This window comes from Panthera tigris, chromosome D4 (genome assembly GCF_018350195.1).
Source record: "Panthera tigris isolate Pti1 chromosome D4, P.tigris_Pti1_mat1.1, whole genome shotgun sequence".
NCBI lineage: Eukaryota > Metazoa > Chordata > Mammalia > Carnivora > Felidae > Panthera > Panthera tigris.
In genome coordinates, this window is record NC_056672.1 from 83,737,424 (window position 1) to 83,759,077 (window position 21,654).

Below are 21,654 nucleotides of genomic sequence, written 5' to 3' on the forward strand. Positions count from 1 at the left end.
AAATCACTTATTGAGTACTTGCTATTTGCTAAGCATTGTGTTAGGGACTAAGGAAAACAAAACAATAAAATAGACAATGTCCAGCCTCCAAACTTATAACTATCCTACTGCTTACAAGACTTCTTCATCACATGGGCAATTCTCAAGTCATCTCAGCCTTCATTTCATCCTAAACCAAACTCTTCCTTCACCTCTATTTCTTCTCTAGGACACCCTATTTCAGCACCACCATCTACCTAGTTTTTCAATGTCCAGTCTTAGGCCCTTCTCTTTCTTCACTTACGCATCCAGTTAATCTCTCTATGCATAGGACTCCTAAATTCACATTCCTAGCTCATAGTTCTCTCTCTCTTCTAAACTTCAAACATGCAAGTATAAACAACTATTTGAAAACTTCTCTTAGGTATAGCAAAGTCATCTCGAAAAGAAGACAAAACTCGTGCTGCTCCTCCCACTCCCCGACACACATCAAAAACCGAATTAACACCCAGTCTTCCAAAGCCCCCTAATTCAGTGAGCAGCACAATACATCAAGTTGTGCAAGTCAGAAATCTAGGGAGTCACCTTTGGTACCTCTCCTCTCTCATACTTCTCATACCTAATTCATCCCTAAGTCCTATGAATTTCACCTCTTAAATATTTCCAGAATCTGTCCTCTTCCCTCAATCTCCACTGTGGACCCTGCCCATCTTTCAATCTCATCCATCCTATTTTCTCTTCCCCATTTTGTGTTCCAGCCATGCTGGCCTTTGTTAGTCCCCTGCCACAGTGTCACCGCTTCCTCGTGCCAGTGTCACTGCCATGCAGTTCCATCTGCCAGGAACCTCCCCCTGCCAAATACCTCTGGTATCACTTTCTCAGGGAATTTCTCCCTGACTCCCAAGGCCAGGCTCTCATAAATGGCATTCCTTTCCTTCAGATTACTCAACTCAGTTTTTATGCAAACGTTATTTGGCTTAATTATTTGATATAATTATTTGAATTATTTGCCCATTTCTCTCACTATATTGTTGAATTCATGAAAGAGAGACCATGTCTGACTCTACTCACCATTGTATATACCCAGCAAAATGCATGGTATATAACAAACACTCAATAAATATTTATGGAATGTATTAATGAATACAAATGTGAGTGAAACGAGCCAGTTACAAAGTGCTCTTACAATTGATAATTTCTTCTTCCCCATCAAACTGCACATTTTTTGAGTGCAGCGATCACATTTCTCTTGTTCTTCATTTTATCCTCAATACCTAAGGCCTGAAACTCCATCATAAATATTTGCTGAATGAAGGAATAACAAAGAACGGAAGGCTTCAAGATTAAGCTGGATATCAAGAGGAGAAGAGTGAGAAAGGCATTTCTGATTGAAGAAACAGCAAAAGCAGACAGGGTATCAGTGTCAAGAAGCTGCCAGTTAAAGAATGTGATCTGTAGGATGCATGGGATCACAGCTGAGGGTCAGAATGGGAAGGGCCTCTCTGAGGCTGTATTATCTAGGTAAGTGCCTCTCGATGATGACTCTAAGGAATATAAATTAGAAGCAGCAACCTACAAACGGGAGGAGAGCAGACAGAAGTGGTCATGTAGATGCAAAAATGGGGAAATATAAAGAATTCAAATTGCAAAGTTGTCAGAAAACATAATGGAAGGTCAAATATTCTTATACGCTTACATAAGCCCACAAGGGCACCACTGTATCACAGCATAGTGCATTTCTCTGAATCATTAAGAAAGAGCTAAGTTATACTACTGTTGCTGAACTACTACCAGTATTGGTTGTAGCAGTAGCTGGCTGTAGTTACAGTATTTGACAGCAACAGAAATAAACATTTCCTGAGCACTTGCCATGTATTTTCTCATTTTATTTTCCTAACTACCCTGTTAAGAAGCTTTTATCCTCATTTTCCACACAAGATAACTAGAGTACATAGGACTGAAGTAATCAATCCATCCAAGACCACGCTGATGATAAGTGTTAATGCCAGAATTCAAACACAGACTACAGCTTTGGATCCCACGATGTTATACTCTGATTAAGAAGACGGGGAAAGGGGCGCCTGGGTGGCTCAGTCGGTTAAGCGTCCGACTTCGGCTCAGGTCACGATCTCGCGGTTCGTGAGTTCAAGCCCCGCGTCAGGCTCTGTGCTGACAGCTCGGAGCCTGGAGCCTGTTTCAGATTCTGTGTCTCCCTCTCTCTCTCTGACCCTCCCCCGTTCATGCTCTGTCTCCCTCTGTCTCAAAAATAAATAAACGTTTAAAAAAAAAAAGAAGACGGGGAAATATTAACACATTTTAGAGAATCTCTATGAAAAATTATTAAAATAAAGTGTGACAATGAATGAAATAAACTTCAATGATCGATCTACAAAACCCCAGTTTCCCAAGGGCTCTGAGAAGCTGAGGGTATGTCAGAATGAAGCAAACCCAGTGAACTCCACCGCGTCTTGGTATACTCCACAGCTGCACTCTCCAACATGTAGCCAGCGAGCACATGAACTATGGCTAGTCTGAACTGACTGTATATAGCAAAGAAACACTGAATTTTTAAAACTTATGACCAAAAAGAACATTAAAAATCTCCTTAATTTTGTCAATAACATGTCGAAATAATAATATGTTAGATACAATGGGTTAAAGAAAATATAACCCATGAAAATTATAAAAATTACTTAAATTATAATAATTATTAGGGAAATAAATTTCACCCATCTTTTGGAAACTTTTAAAAATGTGGTTATTAGAGAATTTCAAATTGTAAATATGGCTCACATTTGCAGCTTGCTTTATGTATTTTTTCTAGCTTTATTGAGATATAACTGAAATATAACATCGTGAAAGTTTATTCCTGGTAATCAATTTGTAAAATACGTGTATTTGATATACTTATTATAAAACAATTACCACCAAGTAGGGTTAGTTAGCTAACACCTCCAACACATCACATAGTTACCATTTCTTTTTTGTGAAAAGAATACTAATGGTCTACTCTCTTAGCAATTTTCAAGTATATAAAATAGTATTATTAACTATAATTGCAATGCTGTACATTAGATCTCCAACGCTTATTCATTTTCTAACTGGAAGTTTGTAGTTTTTGACCAGTATTTCCCACCCTTCCCCCATCCCCCAGTCCGTGGTAACCACCATTCTAATCTCTGTTTCTGTGAGTTCAGTTTTAGAGTCCATATATATGTGACATCATGCGGTATTTGTCTTTCTCTGATTTATCTCTTTCAGCATAACGCTCTCAAGGTCAATCCATGTTGTTGCAGACGGCAGGATTTCTTTATCTTATCTTTTCATCCATAGACAGACATTCAGGTTGCTTCCATATCTTAACTATTGTGAACAGTGTCGCAATGAACAAGGGAGTGTAGATATCTCTTCAAGATCCCAGAAGGGGAATTACTAGAGCACATGGTAGTTCTAGTTTTCATTTTTTGAGGATCCTCCATATTGCTTTCCATTGTGGCTGCACCTCTTCACCTTGCTAGCAACAGCGCACAAGGGTTTTCTTTTCTCCACATCCTCGCCAACACTTGTTATATCTGGTCTTTTTGATGATAGCCATTCTAACAGGTGTGAGGTGATTGCATTATATTTCTTTTGGACAGCACTGCTCTATTGCCAGACACTTCCACTCCCTGAGCAACGCAATAATCTCAAAGGTATACTACTCCAGCTTCTGGACTGTCGCAAAACTCTTCAGGCTTTTAGTAGCTCACCTGTCAGTAGCTGATAAAGAGCAACAGTAAATAAGAGACCAGTGAAATACGTTGAATGTTAAAGGGACAGCTGAACAGAAGAAGGCAAAGAACAGCCATTCTTGTGTACCACAGAGTCAGAACATATGACTACAGTCTCTGCACAAAATTGGGGCTAGTCAAAATTACCCTTAAAAAAATCCCTTAAATTAACTATGAAGTAGAGTAAATGTGGTTCTGTGCAAAGAGCAGTATATACCTCCCACCTCAGGTTCTTGACAGGATAAAATCTCACTGAATTTTATTTCTCTCTCTTTCACGAATGGGTGTTACTCAAAAGATACTGTTTCACTCTTGATTCCGATTAAATATAAATTAAAAAGGAATGTTTAAAAAAATTTTATATGTCAAAAATAGATCTACATTAATATAGTCAACTGATATTTGACAAAGGAGCAAAGGCTTTGGGAGCAAAGCAGCAAAAGGAATGGAGAAAGGATAATCTTTTCAAGTGGGTATTCACATGCAAAAATGATTAAATCTAGACACAGACCTTACACCTTTAACAAAAATTAACTCAAAATGGATCACAGGCCTAAACGTAAAGCAAAAACCACATAAAACTTCTAGAGGATAACATACAGGAAAATCTAGATAACCCTGCATTTGGTGATTACTTTTTAGACACAACACCAAAACACAATCTATGAAAGAAAAAACTGGTAAGTTGGAGTTGATGCTGTTAAGAAAATGAAATGATAAGCCACCGATTGGGGAAAAAAATCCCTACAAAACACATATCTGATAAATAGACAAAGAACTCTAAAAAAAATCAGTAAGAAAACCACCTGATTAAAAAATTGGCCATGGCACAAAAACAGACACTCAGATCAGTGGAACAGAATAGAGAACCCAGAAATGGACCCACAAACGTATGGGCAACTAATCTTTGACAAAGCAGGAAAGAAGATCCGATGGAATAAAGACAGTCTCTTCAGCAAGTGGTGCTGGGAAAACTGGACAGCGACATGCAGAAGAATGAACCTGGACCACTTTCTTACACCATACACAAAAATAAGCTCAAAATGGATGAAAGACCTCAAGGTAAGACAGGAAGCCATCAAAATCCCCGAGGAGAAAGCGGCAAAAACCTCTTTGATCTTGGCCGCAGCAATTCTTACTCACCAGTCTCCAGAGGCAAGGGAAACAAAAGCAGAAATGAACTATTAGGACCTCATCAAAATAAAAAGCTTCTGCACAGAGAAGGAAACAATCAGTAAAACTAAAAGGCAACTGACGGAATGGGAGAAGATATTTGCAAACGACATATCAGATAGAGGGTTAGTATCCAAAATCTATAAAGAACTTATCAAACTCAACACCCAAAAAACAAATAATCCATTGAAGAAATAGGCAGAAGACATGAATAGACACTTCTTCAAAGAAGACATCCAGATGGCCAACCGACACATGAAAAAATGCTCAACATCACTCATCATCAGGGAAATACAAATCAAAACCACAATGAAATACCACCTCACACCTGTCAGAATGGCTAACATGAACAACTCAGGCAACAACAGATGTTGGCGAGGATGCAGAGAAAGAGGATCTCTTCGGCACTGCTGGTGGGAATGCAAACTGGTGCAGCCACTCTGGAAAACAGTATGGAGGTTCCTCAAAAAATTAAAAATAGAACTACCCTACGACCCAACAATTGCACTACTAGGTATTTATCCAAGGGATACAGGAATGCTGTTTCAAAGGGGCACACGCACCCCAATGTTTATAGCAGCACTATTGACAATGGCCAAAGTATAGAAAGAGACCAAATGTCCATCAATGGATGAATGAATAAAGAAGATGTGGTGTGTGTGTGTGTGTAATGCTCCATTATATATATATGTATATATATTTATATATATGTATATATATATAAAATACTCCATTATATATATATAATGCAGTATTACTCGGCAATCAAAAAGAATGAAATCTTGCCATTTGCAACTACGTGAAACTAGAGGGTATTATTATGCTAAGCGAAATTAGTCAGAGAAAGACATATATCATATGACTTCACTCATATAAGGACTGTAAGGTACAGAACAGATGAACACAAGGGAAGGGAAGCAAAAATAAAAATAGGGAGGGGGGAAAAACATAAGAGACTCTTAAATATGGAGAACAAACAGGGTTACTAGAGTGGTTGTGGGGGGGGGGGGTGGGCTAAATGGGTAAGGGGCATTAAGGAATCTGCTCCTGAAATCACTGTTGCACTATATACTAACTAACTTGGATATAAATTAAAAACAAAAACAAAAACAAAAAAACTGACCAAACACCTGAACAGACAGCTCACCAAAGAATACAGATAGGTGTCAAAAAGCATGTGAAAAAATGCTCAAGACCACTTCCTTAGGGAACTGCAAATTAAAACAAAAATGGGATACCACTGGACACCTAGTAAAATAGCTAAAATCCAAAACGTTTACAAAACCAAATGCTGGAAAGGATTTGTAGCAAAAGGAACTCTCATGTGTTGATGATGGAAATGTCAAATGGTATAACCCTTTGGAAGACATTTGGACAGCTTCTTAGAAAGCTATTTAATAAACAAAGGCTTATCATACAATCCAGCAACTGCACTCTTAGGTATTCGTAAAATGAACTGAAAACTTAACGTCTACATGAAAACCTGCCATAAATGTTTATAGCAGATTTACTATAAAGATTGGAAGCAACCAAGCTGTCCTTCAACAGGTGAATGGAAAAACAAACTATGGTACATTCATGCCATGGAATATTATTCAGCAATACAAAGAGATGAACTATCAAGCCACAAGAAGACATGAAGGAACCTTAAATACCTTAAATACATATTGCTAAGGGAAAACAACAGTCCAAAAAGGCTACGTATAGTAGGATTCCAACCACCTGACATTCTGGAAAATGCAAAATGGTAGGCACAATAAAATGATAAGTGGTTGCTAAAGGTGAACAGGGAAGAATGCAAAGGTGGAGCATGGGGGCATTTTTAGGGCAGTGAAACAATTAGCGATGATGCAATCATCAGAGCCTGGCTGGCTAAGTCAGGAGAGTGGGAGACTCTTGATCTCATGGTTGTGAGTTTGAGCTCCACACTGGGTATAGAGATTACAAATAAATAAACTAAAAAAACAAAAACAAAAACAAAAACTGAACAACACAAAGAGTGAACCCTAATATGTAAACTATTGTCTTTAGTTAATAATAATGTATCAATATTGGTTCATCAATTGTTAACAAATGTACTCCACCAATGCAAGGTGTTAATAACAGGGGAAAACAAGTGTCATGAATGAGATGTGTAGCAACTCTGAACTTCCTGTGCAGTTTTTCCATAAACCTAAAACCACTCTAAAAAATAAAGCCTATTTATGGGGCGCTTGGGTGGCTCAGTTGGTTGGGCATCTGACTTCGGCTCAGGTCCTGATCTCACCATTTGTGGGTTCGAGCCCCGCAACAGGCTCTGTGCTGACAGCTGGGAGCCTGGAGACTCCTTCAGATTCTGTGTCTTCCTCTCTCTCTCTCTGCCCCTCCCCTGCTCGTGCTCTGTCTCTCTCTCTCTCTCTCTCTCAAAAATAAATAAATATAAAAAAAATTAAAACAAAAAAGCCTATTTAAAAAATGTTTTGGGGTGCCTTGGTGGTTCAGTCAGTTAAGTGTCTGACTTCAGCTCAGGTCATGACCTCGTGGTCTGCTGGTTTGGGCCCCATGTTGGGCCCTGTGATGACAGCTCAGACCCTGGAGCCTGCTTTGGATTCTGTGTCTCCCTGTCTCTCTGCCCCTCTCCAACTCGTGCTCTATCTCTATCTCTCTCAAAAATAAACATTTAAAAATAAATAAATAAATATAAAAAATGTTTTAAAAATCTTATGGGTAACTGACTTCAGAATTTTAAATAAATAAAAACAGAGAACAACAACAAAGAAAGCATTAAAAAAACAAGCTTAAAACAAGTTGACTAACATGAAACTAGGGGCGCCTGGGTGGCTCAGTCGGTTAAGCGTCCGACTTCGGCTCAGGTCACGATCTCGCGGTCCGTGAGTTCGAGCCCCGCGTCGGGCTCTGTGCTGACAGCTCAGAGCCTGGAGCCTGTTTCGGATTCTGTCTCTCCCTCTCTCTCTGACCCTCCCCCGTTCATGCTCTCTCTCTGTCTCAAAAATAAATAAATGTTAAAAAAAAAAATTTTTTTTTAATTAAAAAAAAAAAGAAACTAACACATCAACAGTGAAGATAAAATTTAGTAAGAGAAATGAAGCAACAGAAAGACAAATAAAGAAACTGATCCCATTCACAATTGCACCAAGAAGCATAAAATACCTAGGAATAAACCTAACCAAAGATGTAAAAGATCTGTATGATGAAAACTATAGAAAGCTTATGAAGGAAATTGAAGAAGATATAAAGAAATGGAAAAACATTCCGTGCTCATGGATTGGGAGAATAAATATTGTTAAAATGTCAATACTACCCAAAGCAATCTACACATTCAATGCAATCCCAATCAAAATTGCACCAACATTCTTCTCGAAGCTAGAACAAGCAATCCTAAAATGTGTATGGAACCACAAAAGACCCCTGAATAGCCAAAGTAATATTGAAGAAGACCAAAGCAGGAGGCATCACAAGCCCAGACGTTAGCCTCTACTACAAACTTGTAATCATCAAGACAGCATGGTATTGGCACAAAAACAGACACATAGACCAATGGAATAGAATAGAGACTCCAGAATTGCACCCACAAAAGTATGGCCAACTAATCTTTGACAAAGCAGGGAAGAATATCCAATGGAAAAAAGACAGTCTCTTTAACAAATGGTGCTGGGAGAACTGGACAGCAACATGCAGAAGGTTGAAACTAGACCACTTTCTTACACCATTCACAAAAATAAACTCAAAATGGATAAAGGACCTGAATGTGAGACAGGAATCCATCAAAACCCTAGAGGAGAATGCAGGAAAAAACCTCTGTGACCTCAGCCGCAGCAATTTCTTACTTGACACATTTCCAAAGGCAAGGGAATTAAAAGCAAAAATGAACTATTGGGACCTCATGAAGATAAAAACCTTCTGCACTGCAAAGGAAACAATCAATAAAACTAAAAGGCAACCGACGGAATGGGAAAAGATATTTGCAAATGACATATTGGACAAAGGGCTAGTATCCAAAACCCGAAAAACAAATAATCCAGTGAAGAAATGGGCAGAAAACATGAATAGACGCTTCTCTAAAGAAGACATCCAGATGGCCAACAGGCACACGAAAAGATGTTCAACATCGCTCCTCATTAGGGAAATACAAATCAAAACCACACTCACGCCAGTCAGAGTAGCTAAAATGAACAAATCAGGAGACCATAGATGCTGGAGAGGATGTGGAGAAACGGGAACCCTCTTGCACTGTCGCTGGGAACGCAAACTGGTGCAGCCACCCTGGAAAACAGTGTGGAGATTCCTCAAAAAATTAAAAATAGATCTACCCACGATCCAGCAATAGCACTGCTAGGAATTTACCCAAGGGATACAGGAGTGCTGATGCATAGGGGTACTTGTACCCCAATGTTTTTAGCAGCACTTTCAACAATAGCAAAATTATGGAAAGAGCCTAAATGTCCATCAACTGATGAATGGATAAAGAAATTGTGGTTCGTATGCACAATGGAATACTACATGGCAATGAGAAAGAATGAAATGTGGCCTTTTGTAGCAACGTGGATAGAACCGGAGAGTGTTATGCTAAGTGAAATAAGTCATACAGAGAAAGACAGATACCACATGTTTTCACTCCTATGTGGATCCTGAGAAACTTAACAGAAGACCATGGGGGAGGGAAGGGAAAAAAGAAAAAAACAAAAGGTTAGAGAGGGAGGGAGACAAACCATAAGAGACTCTTAAAAACTGAGAACAAACTGAGGGTTGATGGGGGGGTGGGAGGGAGGGGAGGATGGATTATGGGTATTGAGGAGGGCACCTGTTGGGATGAGCACTGGGTGTTGTATGGAAACCAATTGGACAATAAATTTTATATTAAAAAAATGTTTAGTAAGAGAAACTCCCCTATAAAAAAGACAATGATTTAGGGGCGCCTGGCTGGCTCAGTCAGTGACTCTTGAACTTGAGGTTGAGAGTTCAGCTTTGCGCAGTGGCAGTATTGTAGCCAATGAGGTTTATCCGAGGCGCGATTATTGCTAATTTAGAGTTCAAGTCCCACGTTGGGTGTGGAGATCACTTAAGAATAAAATCTTAAAAAAAAAAAAAAAAGACAGTGATTTAGGCAGGTTTAAAAAAGAAAAACCTCACAAAATTATTCAACATATCTAAAACAAAAAGGCAAAGGTAATAGGCTGAACAAAGACAGATTAGAAAAACGCGAAGAACAGGAGGTGGAAAAGCTCCTATTACTGAAATAAAGCAAAGAAAAGGGCAGGACACACAATTCATGAAACAAAGAGGGCTGTTTTATATTGAAAAAAGTACAACTCACAATAAAGATATGAAATGCACGAACATTTTTGTGCGCTGCAATATGTAAAGTGGAAACTGTTGAAATCATAGGGGAAACTGACAAAAACAACAAGAAAATGGAAACATTAATTCATTTCTCTTAATCATCCATAGACCAAATAGTCAAAAATATAAGAATGTAATAGTAATTAAATATATCATTTTAATAAGAATATAATGAATTCTATAACCTACAGAGGATGTTTCCAGAATCCACAAAATATTTATGAAAGTTTATTGTATAGTAAGCCCCCATAAATAAATAAACAAATAAATTTCTAAGCAGAAATTTTACAGGCCACGTTTCCTGATGAAAATTCAATAAACATGAATCTACACAACAAAGTATAAAAATTCAACTACCTAGAGACTGAAATGATTTCAGTTCATTTCTTACAAATGTTTTTTCCTAAAATCAGGGTATGAAAAAAAGCAGGAAATTAGCTAAAGTACCACATTCCATCTTGCTCAAGAGTTAACAGGTAGAAGAGTAAAGGAGGTCAAAAATTCTAGCCAAATTCTCCATTCCTTCCCTGGGGCCAAAGCCTACTACTATTGATAGTTTTCAAGGCACAGAAACAGGAGAGCAGTATTTCTAAATAAACTGTTTTCTTAACAACCAGACTGAAACCATGCATCTAGCAATTTGGCCCCCTGTGAATGAAGAGCTCTTTGCGGGGCCAACCCACTGGAAAAGATCAAAGAAGGATCTATTCTAACACTTTAAGTACAAATAGGTCAGGAAGAAAATACCTTGTACTGTACTGCCTGATAGGAAGAGATTCCAGGGATTTACTTTATAGATTGTCTTATACCAAACAAAACTGTGAAATCCACTGTTACATGAGGATTGCAAAAAATTTCAAAGGATCAATGGTTTCTTCAGAATCAATGTAACTTTGCAATTCACAATACACTTACAGAGCAACTATTAAAAACCGTGAACATGCTGGATACCTCAGGAATATAAATATTAATAAGATTTATTCAATTTCAGAGGCTTACAAACTAGTACAAGAGATAATCTCTACTTTGGGGGTTTGGAATTGCTAATTAAATTGTTTGAATCTTCCTTAATCCTCGCTTATTTTTCATCTCTTTATCAGTTTTTGGTAGGAATGCATCAAAATTTCACATTTTGACTATGGATCACTCAATGTCACTTTACAATTCCCTTAAAATATTTTGGTACTATACTGCTAGGTGCATATGCAGTCAGAAGCATTATGTTATCTTGGTGGGGCTATTCCTTTTTTTCATTATGTAGTTTACCAAAATATCCCTATTGATGTGTTTTTGCCCTAAATTCTACTGTTTTGACTCCTTGTGCAACAGGCCCATCTCCCCACCTCACCACCATGCTTTGTCTCCCTTGGCCAGGTAAAGCTGAAGACTCTAGGCCCATGGGAAAGGAGAAGGCAGAATGGCTGTCTGACAGCTTCTGGAGTGGAAAAAGAAAGTAAGGATCTTTTGTAAAGGGAAAGTTCTTTTTTTGTTTGTTTTTAACGTTTGTTTTTGACAGAGAGAGTCAGAGAGCGAGTAGGGGAGGCACAGACACAGAGAAAGGAGGCACAGAATCAAAGCAGGCTCCAGTTTCTGAGCTGTCAGCACAGAGCCGAATGTGGGGCTCAAACTCACGAACTGCCAGATCATGACCTGGCACTTAACCAACTGAGCCACACAGATGCTCCTGTGAAGGGAAAGTTCTTAATTCTAATGTAGCCTAATTAACATTTTGTTTTCTACTATGGATCCTGCTTTCAGTAGCATATATAAGAACTCTTCATTTAGCTCTTGGTTCCAAAGGTCTTCTGTTCTTTCTTCTAAAAGTTTAAAGTTTTACATTTCATTCTCAATTCATTTTTGAATCAATTTTTTACAAGGTATATGAGATTTAGGTTGAATTTTTTTGGTGTATGGATGTCCCATTGCTCCAGCATAATTTGCTGTAAAGGCTAACCTTCATCCATTTCATTTGTATGTGCTTTTAATATGAAGACTAGTTTGTATCGGCCTCCAGTTCTAGGAAATACTCTGGCATTCTCTCTTCAGATCTTGTTTCTTGAGATTCCTTCCATTCTCTGCCTCACAAGTGGGAGGCTCTCCATCTTTGCTCCACGTCTCTTAACTTACTCGTCTTCCATTCTCTGTGTCTCCTTATCTCTGTGTGTTAGTGTTACGTCCTAGGTTGAATTTACTGGTAGTATCTTTCATCTCAGTCCCTCTTAACTGTGTCCAGTCTAGAGTTTATCCCATATACTCTTTTGTTGTTACTTTAAAAACCACATTTTATACTTCCAGTACCTTTAATCGGTTCTCTTCTAACTGGTTAATTCTCATCTGCTTAGTTTTGTTTCACCATTTCCTAGGAATTTACCACGGATGTTATTCCTTCATCTCTTTGATGATTTTAAACATATTTATTTGAAGTTAATTTGCAGACTGCTTTACTATATTCTGTTGGGAGTGAATTCATCTCCTAATTATTGTCTTTCTTAGTAGTTATACTCGTTTGAGAATTTTAATTTGCTAGCTCCTCTTGAATAGGAACAGTTTCTCTCTTTCTCTCTCTCCCTCCTTCTCCCTGCCTCCCTGTTTTTACAGTTATTGCCACCGTCTTCCATCCCCGTCCAAGCAGAGGCCTCCACCATACAACCAGGTCTTATACCAGCAGCTCAGGGTTCCCTATCCCTTGCAAACACCACCAGGGAGATCATAAACCCAGTCATGTCATGGCCAGGTCCCAGCAGCACTGCTCTCTCTATTCCCCTACCACCCCAGAAACACACTTTAAACAAGTCACAGACTCAGTCAGCTTTGTTCAGTTTCTTTTCATAAGTGGGACAGTCCCATCCCAGCTCCCAGGTTCTAGCAGTGAGACTTCCTCTGATCCCTATCCAGGCACAAAGTTCCTCTGGTCTCCATACCCTCAAGCAGTGTTTCCTACTCTTTTCTGACATCACGGCATACTTTGCAAATAACAGTATGAGTATGGTACATGGGTAGATGGATGAGACTCTTCCCTACCCAGAAATGCCAGCTGGGGCTCCAACCACCCCAGGCCCTGCCTAGCTACCCCAAAGCCTGAAAATAATCACAACATGTTTTTTGGGAAGTACCATCCTAAAAGAATCAACTCCCTGCACATGCTGCCTATTTCCATACCTGGTTCCATTTTTAGCCTACCAGGATGTTTATCTTGTTATTCAACTACAGGTACGTCAGTAACATACTTCACTTCTCATTGCTATGTATTTGGAACAGAATTCAGAATTTAAAGCCTGAATGTGAAGGATCATCATAACAGAAGTCCATGCGTTTCCCTCTGTTTTAGAACACCCTCCTCTCAACCCCTCTGCATCACTTTCCCTACTCCTTCAAGTTTCAGCTTAGATGTATAATCAAGGTAGCTCTTCATGACTCCATTCTCATTCTCAAATATGGGATCAGACATTCTCACAGAAGCTGATTTTACACGTACTGTACTGTATTCCTCTTGCTTATCTACCTTAGGTAGTAAGCTCTCTAATGGCATGAACTGCCTTTTTCGTTTCTGGATGTCAAGATCTAGCACTGTGCCTGCAGTAAGTAGGAACGCAACACAGTCACAGTGGGTATAATGTAATAGTGAAGAGCCAGGGCTCTGAAGCCAGGGATCCCTAGGGCTTAATGCCAGTTCTACCACTTACTGTGTGATTTAGGAAAGTGACTTAGCCTCTCTAAGTTTTAGTTTCCTCATCTGTAACATGTATGTCACAATTAAATCCTGACTCTTGTTCCTTACTAGTTGTGTGACCCTAGGCAATCCTTTGTGTCTCTTGGTCTCAGTGCCTGCACTAAGCAATCTCTTCATTAACTCAGACAACATGTGTGAAGTCACCAGCACTTCGACTCCTTTCTGTACTTTTTTGTTTACACTTCATGCTGAAAAAAGGGTAACACTATAGCTCAGCCTTGGTCAAGCCTTTTTTTGAGCCTAGGTGGTCGAAAAGGCTTTCTATTGCCACAGGAGCAGTAAACATTATATTCACAGTGTATTCAGGCAAAGTGGAGGCAATGTCAATGAGAACTTGAAAAAATAATTCTAAGTGCAAATGTAATGTATTTCAAGAAGAAAAAGCAACCAAGCAACTGACCACAGACTGGACCATTCTAAGAGAAGAGAAAGTCTCCATGAGAATCCATTTCCAAAATGAAGGCATCCACTACATTTTGCTGTATTGTAAATCCTACTGCTGAAGAGAGCACAGCAAACAGAAGAGGATGGCTGTCAGATAAGATATTCAAGTATGGGGGAACCGATGCAGCAAAGCACCTTACATGATATGCAGGTAGAAATTCTACTTTGAAGCATTACATTTTTCATATAATTGTTTAATCATGAATAGAGCTTAGTGATTGAGAGAAAAACTGTACCACTGACTAACAACAAGGAAAACTATAATTCAGACCTAAAGGAAATAATGCAAAAACCTTAGCATCAAACAGAACGGGAGTCAAATCTGGACTCTGCCATGTCCCAATGGCGTGAACTTAAGCAAATATCAATTCTCTGATTCAGAGTTTCCTCCTCTGCAGAATAAGGATCACACTGCTCACCTCACAGAGAGCCAGGAGAATTAAATGAGAAATCAGGCGTGCAGAGGTTTAGCATTACTGCCCAAATCATGGTAGGGGTTCAACAAATATTAGTTCCCTCCTACTGCCTCCCATGCAACTTTTATCAGCAAGCATCATAAAAGGGTTTGGAAACTGCTAAAATATATTGTCTCATGTCTGGATTCACAAACTTATTAGCCTATTCTGTACGCGGATTCTCTGAGATAAGCCTGGGATACCCAGGCCCAAGATCTGGTGAGCAACCTGACCTGGATCCGTGTGGATGTCTGGCTTCCAGGCCAATGCCTAGAAAGACTGACCGGGCCCAGAATGCAGCATGGGTGGCCCGGAGACAGCCAGAAACTAGAGCAGCCAAAAAGAGGAAGGATTACTTGAGCTTCGGCTCCCGTCCTTCACTTGTGTACTGCCAGCAGATGAGCCCGATCAGGTCCTGCACCCTGGCGCTGGCCATTGTCACCACAGTCATTGGCAGAAGTCTGTCCTGGCTCGAGTGCAGGGGGAGGTAGACGTCGATCTTCTTGGTTGCTGTTGTGCCGACATGACCCTGTGGACAGAACACATGCATGAGAGTAACGCACACGGTCACGGTCGCACAGACCCTACTGGGCCGCAATGACTGCTCGCCAGGGCCTGTGTGCAGCACAGCCATTTCTCATCCTTTTGGCACAGACCTGCCTGAGAGCCTGAAATGGTTCCAGAGGGGAAACACTGTCTAGTTCTAAGGAGTTTTTTCCCCCCCTTTAATTTTCATTTTCTGATGGTCTAAGAGACCCAGCTCTGCCTGCAGTATGGTAAGTGACGACTAAAACCAAAATAAACAAATTAAGAGTGGTAAGCAGACCTGATGTTTGGTTGTCAGGAGATGTGCTTTGCTAGTTACTCACTGTGACCCTGGACAAGTCACCATTAGGCCCTGACCTCAGCTGAAAACTGCCACATCACTCCTTGAGACTTTGGGATAAGCGGCATGGGCAGCTGCCATACTGCTCTGTGAAGAAGAAGCCTTTAGGCCCGCAGCACGGGAACCAAGGGCTTGCCTTCTCAGAGATGGGTGGGGGTGAAGGGCCTAATTCCCTTATGCAGTACTCCTGTTTATTTCAGTCACCTGCACTGAGGTTCAAGGGTCCCTGGTCTTCCATTATTGTCCTAACTAGTACACCCACGCTACTCTGTATATCCTCAATCCCTCCAACACACTTACCCTTTCTCCCTCCTGAAACTTCCACTCTCCTGTGGAATTCCTACACTAACCAGCAAACTTCCATGAACCACTTCTTTAAAAAAAATACTCCCTTCACTTCTTTGTCTTAATTAAAACCTGCTGGTCATTAAGGACACTGCTTCCTCTGCTGTCCAGAAGACTGTTCCACATTTTTCTTTTTTAACCCCCAAATCCTCAAGGCCAGGAGGCTGAGTACATATTCTTATCCCTGCTACTCCCTAATTATTATTTCTTTCTGGCAAAAATCCCTATTCCTTGGAGACCCAAGACCTCCCGACTACACTATCCTCTCTCCACCCTTTTTTGTTTCTATTATCCACCAACCATCCAGAAATGCTCCTCCCTTGACCATCCAGAAATGCTCCTCCCTCGCCAAAGAGTCTGTGTCCCACCCCAACACCTATCATTATTCTTGGCAATTCCATCTAAAGGAGCAATCCATGTAATATCCAAGTGTCTTAATCCCTAGACTATGTCATCCCATGCCTTTTCATCCACTCCACCTTCAATCACTTATGGCCGTGGGTACACCAAAGATCTGTACCAACTCCAAAATCTCAAATTAGAAGGTCTATTCACTGAATATACTTTAATATACTTTCATCTCACTTTAGTCCCCAAATTCTTCAACCTACAATCTACTGATCCACCACTATAAATGATGTCACCCTTATTTCCCCACACCACCCTCCAGATTACTTGATCAACCATTGTAAGCATTCCTTTGTAAATGCAGTTTTAACACTCTCTTCCTCCATGGGATTCAACTGGCAGAATGCCAACCTTGGTGAACCTAACTCTCTGCATTCCCCAGCTAAACACTGCTGGAGAAAAATCATGTAACTGCACAGACTGATTTGACCTTAAGCTCATTATGATAAACCTCAAACAGGCATTCAACATTGTACAACAAGCCTATGACATCTCCTGATCCAACGTGCACCTAATGCCAAGACCACCACTGCATACTTTTCCTTCCCCCTTCCTACTTCTCATGAGCCTGCCTTGACCGCAGCACCTATGCCTCGCTCATGTACTGCCAACAGAGACAAATGTTATTCTTCATTAAGAAAATAAGAGCTTTCAGAAAGGAACTCTTATCGTCCCCTCAATAAATTGACAAACTTACCTGGATTTAACAACACGTACTCCCTACACTGGAGTGTCACTCATCTCATTAAAGGGCAATCTCTCTACTTATGCTCTGTGTCCCTTTGGCTCTCACTTTCACAAGGACTTTATCCTTCACTTACTTTTTCACCTTCTCCTACACGATCAGCCTCTCCCTTTCTTTGCTTCCATGACCTACACTCTTGGTTTTTTTCAGTCCTCTCTGGTCTCTGATTTTCAGTCTCCTTTGCAGATTCCTTCACCTCTAGACTCTATTTGTTAGCATTCTCTGGCCTCTAGTTTGGGCTCTCTCGTGTCTGTCTTTCTGTATATTTCTTCCTTAAGTGTTCTCACAGTCCCAGAGCTATAAAACAATCTATATCCTCTTGACACTCAAACCTTATCTCCACCTCAAACTTCTCCCTAGAACCAAATTCATACATCAAACTGTCTATACCATAGGCAGAAAAGTATCACAGACAAGTTAAACTTAAGTTCAAATCTGAACTTCTCACTATCCCTCACTCCATCCTACTCCAAATAACAACACTCTCCCTCATTTCAGTAAATGCTACCACCACTAACACAGCTCCTTATATCAGTAATCTTGATTCTTCTTTCTTCCTCCTGCCTTCTACTCCCTTACATGTTCTAGTGGCTACTGCAAAATATATTTCAAAAGAGAAAAAAGTCTTCAGCAAATGGAGTAACTGGACAGCCACATACAAAAGAATGAATTTAGGGGCGCCTGGGTGGCTCAGTTGGTTGAGCATCTGACTCTTGATTTTAGTTCAGGTCATGATCCCAGGGTCATGGGACTGAGTCCCATGTCGGGCTCTGTGCTGTGCCTGGAGCCTGCTTAAGATTCTTTCTCCCTCTCCCTCTGCCCCTCTCTCCTGCTCGTGCTCTAAAATAAAAAACAAAAATATTTTTAAAAAAGAATTTAGACCTCTACCTCACACCATCTACAAATATTAACTCAAAATGGATCAAAGCTTTAAATTTAAGGCTAAAACTGTAAAATTTTTAGAAGGAAACATAGGTGTAAATTCTTCATGTCCTTGGATTAGGTAATGATTTCTTTAATATGACACCAAAAGCAACAAATGAAATAAACAGGACTTTATAAAAATTAAAAACTTGCATGCCTCAAAGGACACTACTAAGAAAGCAAAAAGACAACCCACAGAATGGGAGAAAATATTTGCAAATCATATATCTGACAAAAATTTAGCATCCAGAATATATAAATAATTCTTACAACTAAGCAATAAAAAGACAAGCCATCCGATCTTTAAAATGGCAAAGAATTTAAATAGACATTTCTCCAAAGAAAATATGAAAATGGCCAATAAGCACATGAAAAACTGTTCAACTTCATTATTCGTTACGGAAATGCAAATCAAAATCACAATGAGATACCACTTCACATTAGGATGGTTCTATATATATTTTTTTCATAGCAGGAATTAGAAAAGCTAGCAAGGATATGAACAAGTTGGAACCCTCATATATTGTTGGTGGAGCTGTAAAATGATGTAGCCATTGTGGAAAAATAGTTTGTCAGTTTCTCAAAACTTAAACGTAAAGTTACCATATGACTCAGCAATTCCATTCCTAAGTGTACTTAAAGAGAACTGATAACATGTTCACATAAAAACATACATAAATGTACATAGCAGCACTATTGATAACAGCCAAAGGATGGAAACGGGTGTCTAGGTGGCTTAGTCGGTTAAGCGTCCAACTCTTTTTTTTTTTATTTTTATTTATTTTTAATTTTTTGATGGTTTTTTAAAATTTATTTTTGAAGGGGAGAGAGAGAGAGACAGAGCGTGAGCAGGGGAGGAGCAGAGAGAGAGGGAGACACAGAATCTGAAGCAGGCTCCAGGCTCTGAGCTGTCAGCACAGAGCCCGATGCGGGGCTTGAGCTCACGAACCGCGAGATCATGACCTGAGCTAAAGTCGGACGCTTAACCGACTGAGCCACCCAGGCGCCCCAAGCGTCCAACTCTTGATTTCAGCTCAGGTCACAATGTCATAGTTCATGAGATTGAGCCCCAGATCAGGCACTGTGCTGATAACATGGAGCCTGCTTCAGATTCTCTCTCTCCCTCTCTCTCTGCCCCTCCTCTGCTCTCTCTCTCAAAATAAATAAACATTAAAAAAGATGGAGGGGCGCCTGGGTGGCTCAGTCAGTTAAGCGCCTGACTCTTGATCTCGGCTCAGGTCATGGTCTCGTGGTTTGTGGGTTCGAGCCCCACATTGGGCTCTACTCTGATGGTAAAGAGCCTGTTTGGGATTCTTTTTCTCCTCTCTGCCCCTGCTCTGCTTGTGCTCTCTCTCTCTCTCTCAAAATAAACAAATAATCTTAAAAAAAAAAAAGGAAACAATGCAAATGTCCACCAACTGATGAATGGACAAACGAAATGTATACAATGAAATATTACTCAGCCATAAAATGGAATGAAGTATTGGCACATGCTACTACATGGATGAAGCTTGAAAACATTTTTCTAAGAGAAAGAAGCCAGGCATAAAAGGTCATCTATTGTATGAACTCACTTATATGGAATGTCCAGAACAGACAAATCTACGTAAATAAAAAGATTAGTGGTTGCCAGGACGTTGGGTGGGGGTGGGGGGATATGGGAAACTGACAAGTATGAAATTTCTTTTTGAGGTGATGGAAATGTTCCAGAATTAGTGGTGATAGCTGTATAACGTTGCAAATATACTGAAAACCACAAAATTATACACTTTAAAATCATTAAAATAGTAAGTTCTATGTAATGAGTTTTAATTCAATTTTAAAAATTGAAAAATATGTATTTCAAAAAATTCTCCATCTCCACTGCCACCAAAATACCATTAGGTTTCCCCTGGACTGTTCTAATGGATTCCGGACCTCATGTACTCTTGCCTACTTCGATTTGTTCTTGACATACAAGCTAGAGTTTTGGGGGTTTTTTTCAAACTCAAATTTGATATCACACTTCTGCTTAAATTCCTTCAATGAGTGGTTCCCATGATACTTCGGAAATAATCCAAATTTCCCGTAGTATCTAACAAAGCACTGCATGTTCTGACCCCTGCCTACCTCTCCAACATCATCTACTGTTGTTCTCCTGCCTGATTATCACAGTTCAGCTACACTGGCCTTCAAGATGTGCTGCGTGCGCGTGTGTACCTGTTTCTCCCACTTTCAAGGCCACAGAAGTGCTATTCACTATATTCACTATATCTAGAAGGCTCTTTCTCATGATCAATGATTCCTCAAAGTGTGGCTTTGGGCAGGTTACTTAATCTCTCTGTTCTTCCATTTCCTCCTATGTTAAAATGATGATAAGGATAGGACATACCTATCAGAGGACTCCTTTAAGGATTATTATTATTGTTATTAGAAGTCCCTTTCACAGTTCTTCTTTCACACATATCCTGTTCATTTCCTTCACAGCACTTAACAATTTGATATTACACATTTGCTTATGGGCACCTTCAGTGTATGCCTTCCTCACTAGCCTCTGACCTTCCTTCCATGACAGCAGTCACAATCACGTCTGCTTTGTTTACCGCTCTATACACAATGGCTAGCACCGTGCAGGTGCACAGACACCTCTCCAAAAAAAATCTGTTGAACTACAGAACGAATGCATGGATGATTCAAATGCCTACCAGGACAACATGGCAGTAACACAATAAATGTTAGTTTCCTCCATGCATCCATCTTGCCCCTCCTCTATGGGTCTGTTTCCTGGTAGTGGGTGGAGATGCAAGTACTTGAGCAATCAAGTATTTCCATCTTTAACACTACGACTCTAGGGTGAAAAAAATAAGAAAGATAGGAACCTTTATGTGAGGAAATACATAAAATCTGTTTTAAAACTTTTAGAGAAATTTCACTTCTAACCTAGAATCTACCATTAGATCCACTGATTTTTTTTTTTTTAGTCTTGTCTCTGTCATAAGGCAAATTTAAAAAAAGTAATTCTCTTACAATAATGTTCTTTCTCTCTGACTCTCTCTCTCTCTCTCTCACTCATACACGCATGCACGCACACACGCACGTGTGTTTTTCAGCTGGGAAATAATAATTCCAATGACTAGCTAAGTTGTCTCTAAAGAGCAAGTGTTTTGATCTTGTCAGGCAGTCAAAAGGTTAAAATTCAAACAATGGCATCTTTCTGGAGTGGGCTTATTGCCTTCTTCTTTCTCTCCTCAACCTCCTTTTCAAACCAACAGCCCAAACTGGTTTATTCCTTCTCCTCCTTCTGAAGAACTGGAGCTGAAGCGCCATAAGGAATCCTGGCATGAGAAATGTGAATGTGTCTCACAAACTGGAAAGTGCTTCAGAAATGCAGAGCAATGTGTCAGAAAGACCTAAGTTTTTAGATCAGACTCCTTTCTATTACTCAGACCTATTACACAGTCACATGAGGACAAAGA

The 21,654-nt window shown here is 39.8% G+C and overlaps 1 protein-coding gene and 1 non-coding gene across 10 annotated transcripts in view; one reads left to right on the plus strand and one right to left on the minus strand.

The window, feature by feature from the left end:
- MAPKAP1 (MAPK associated protein 1) overlaps nt 1–21,654 on the minus strand; it is a 272,555-nt gene that overhangs the window by 119,453 nt on the left and 131,448 nt on the right. For all 9 annotated transcript variants that reach the window (XM_042964083.1, XM_042964082.1, XM_042964086.1 and 6 more), the window contains one exon: nt 15,248–15,420. In XM_042964083.1, the coding sequence (XP_042820017.1) occupies nt 15,248–15,420 (173 nt within the window). The remainder of the gene's footprint in view (nt 1–15,247; nt 15,421–21,654) is intronic.
- LOC122233360 lies at nt 9,884–10,024 on the plus strand. The gene has a single exon (XR_006210910.1). It is a non-coding gene; the product is annotated as a U4 spliceosomal RNA (small nuclear RNA).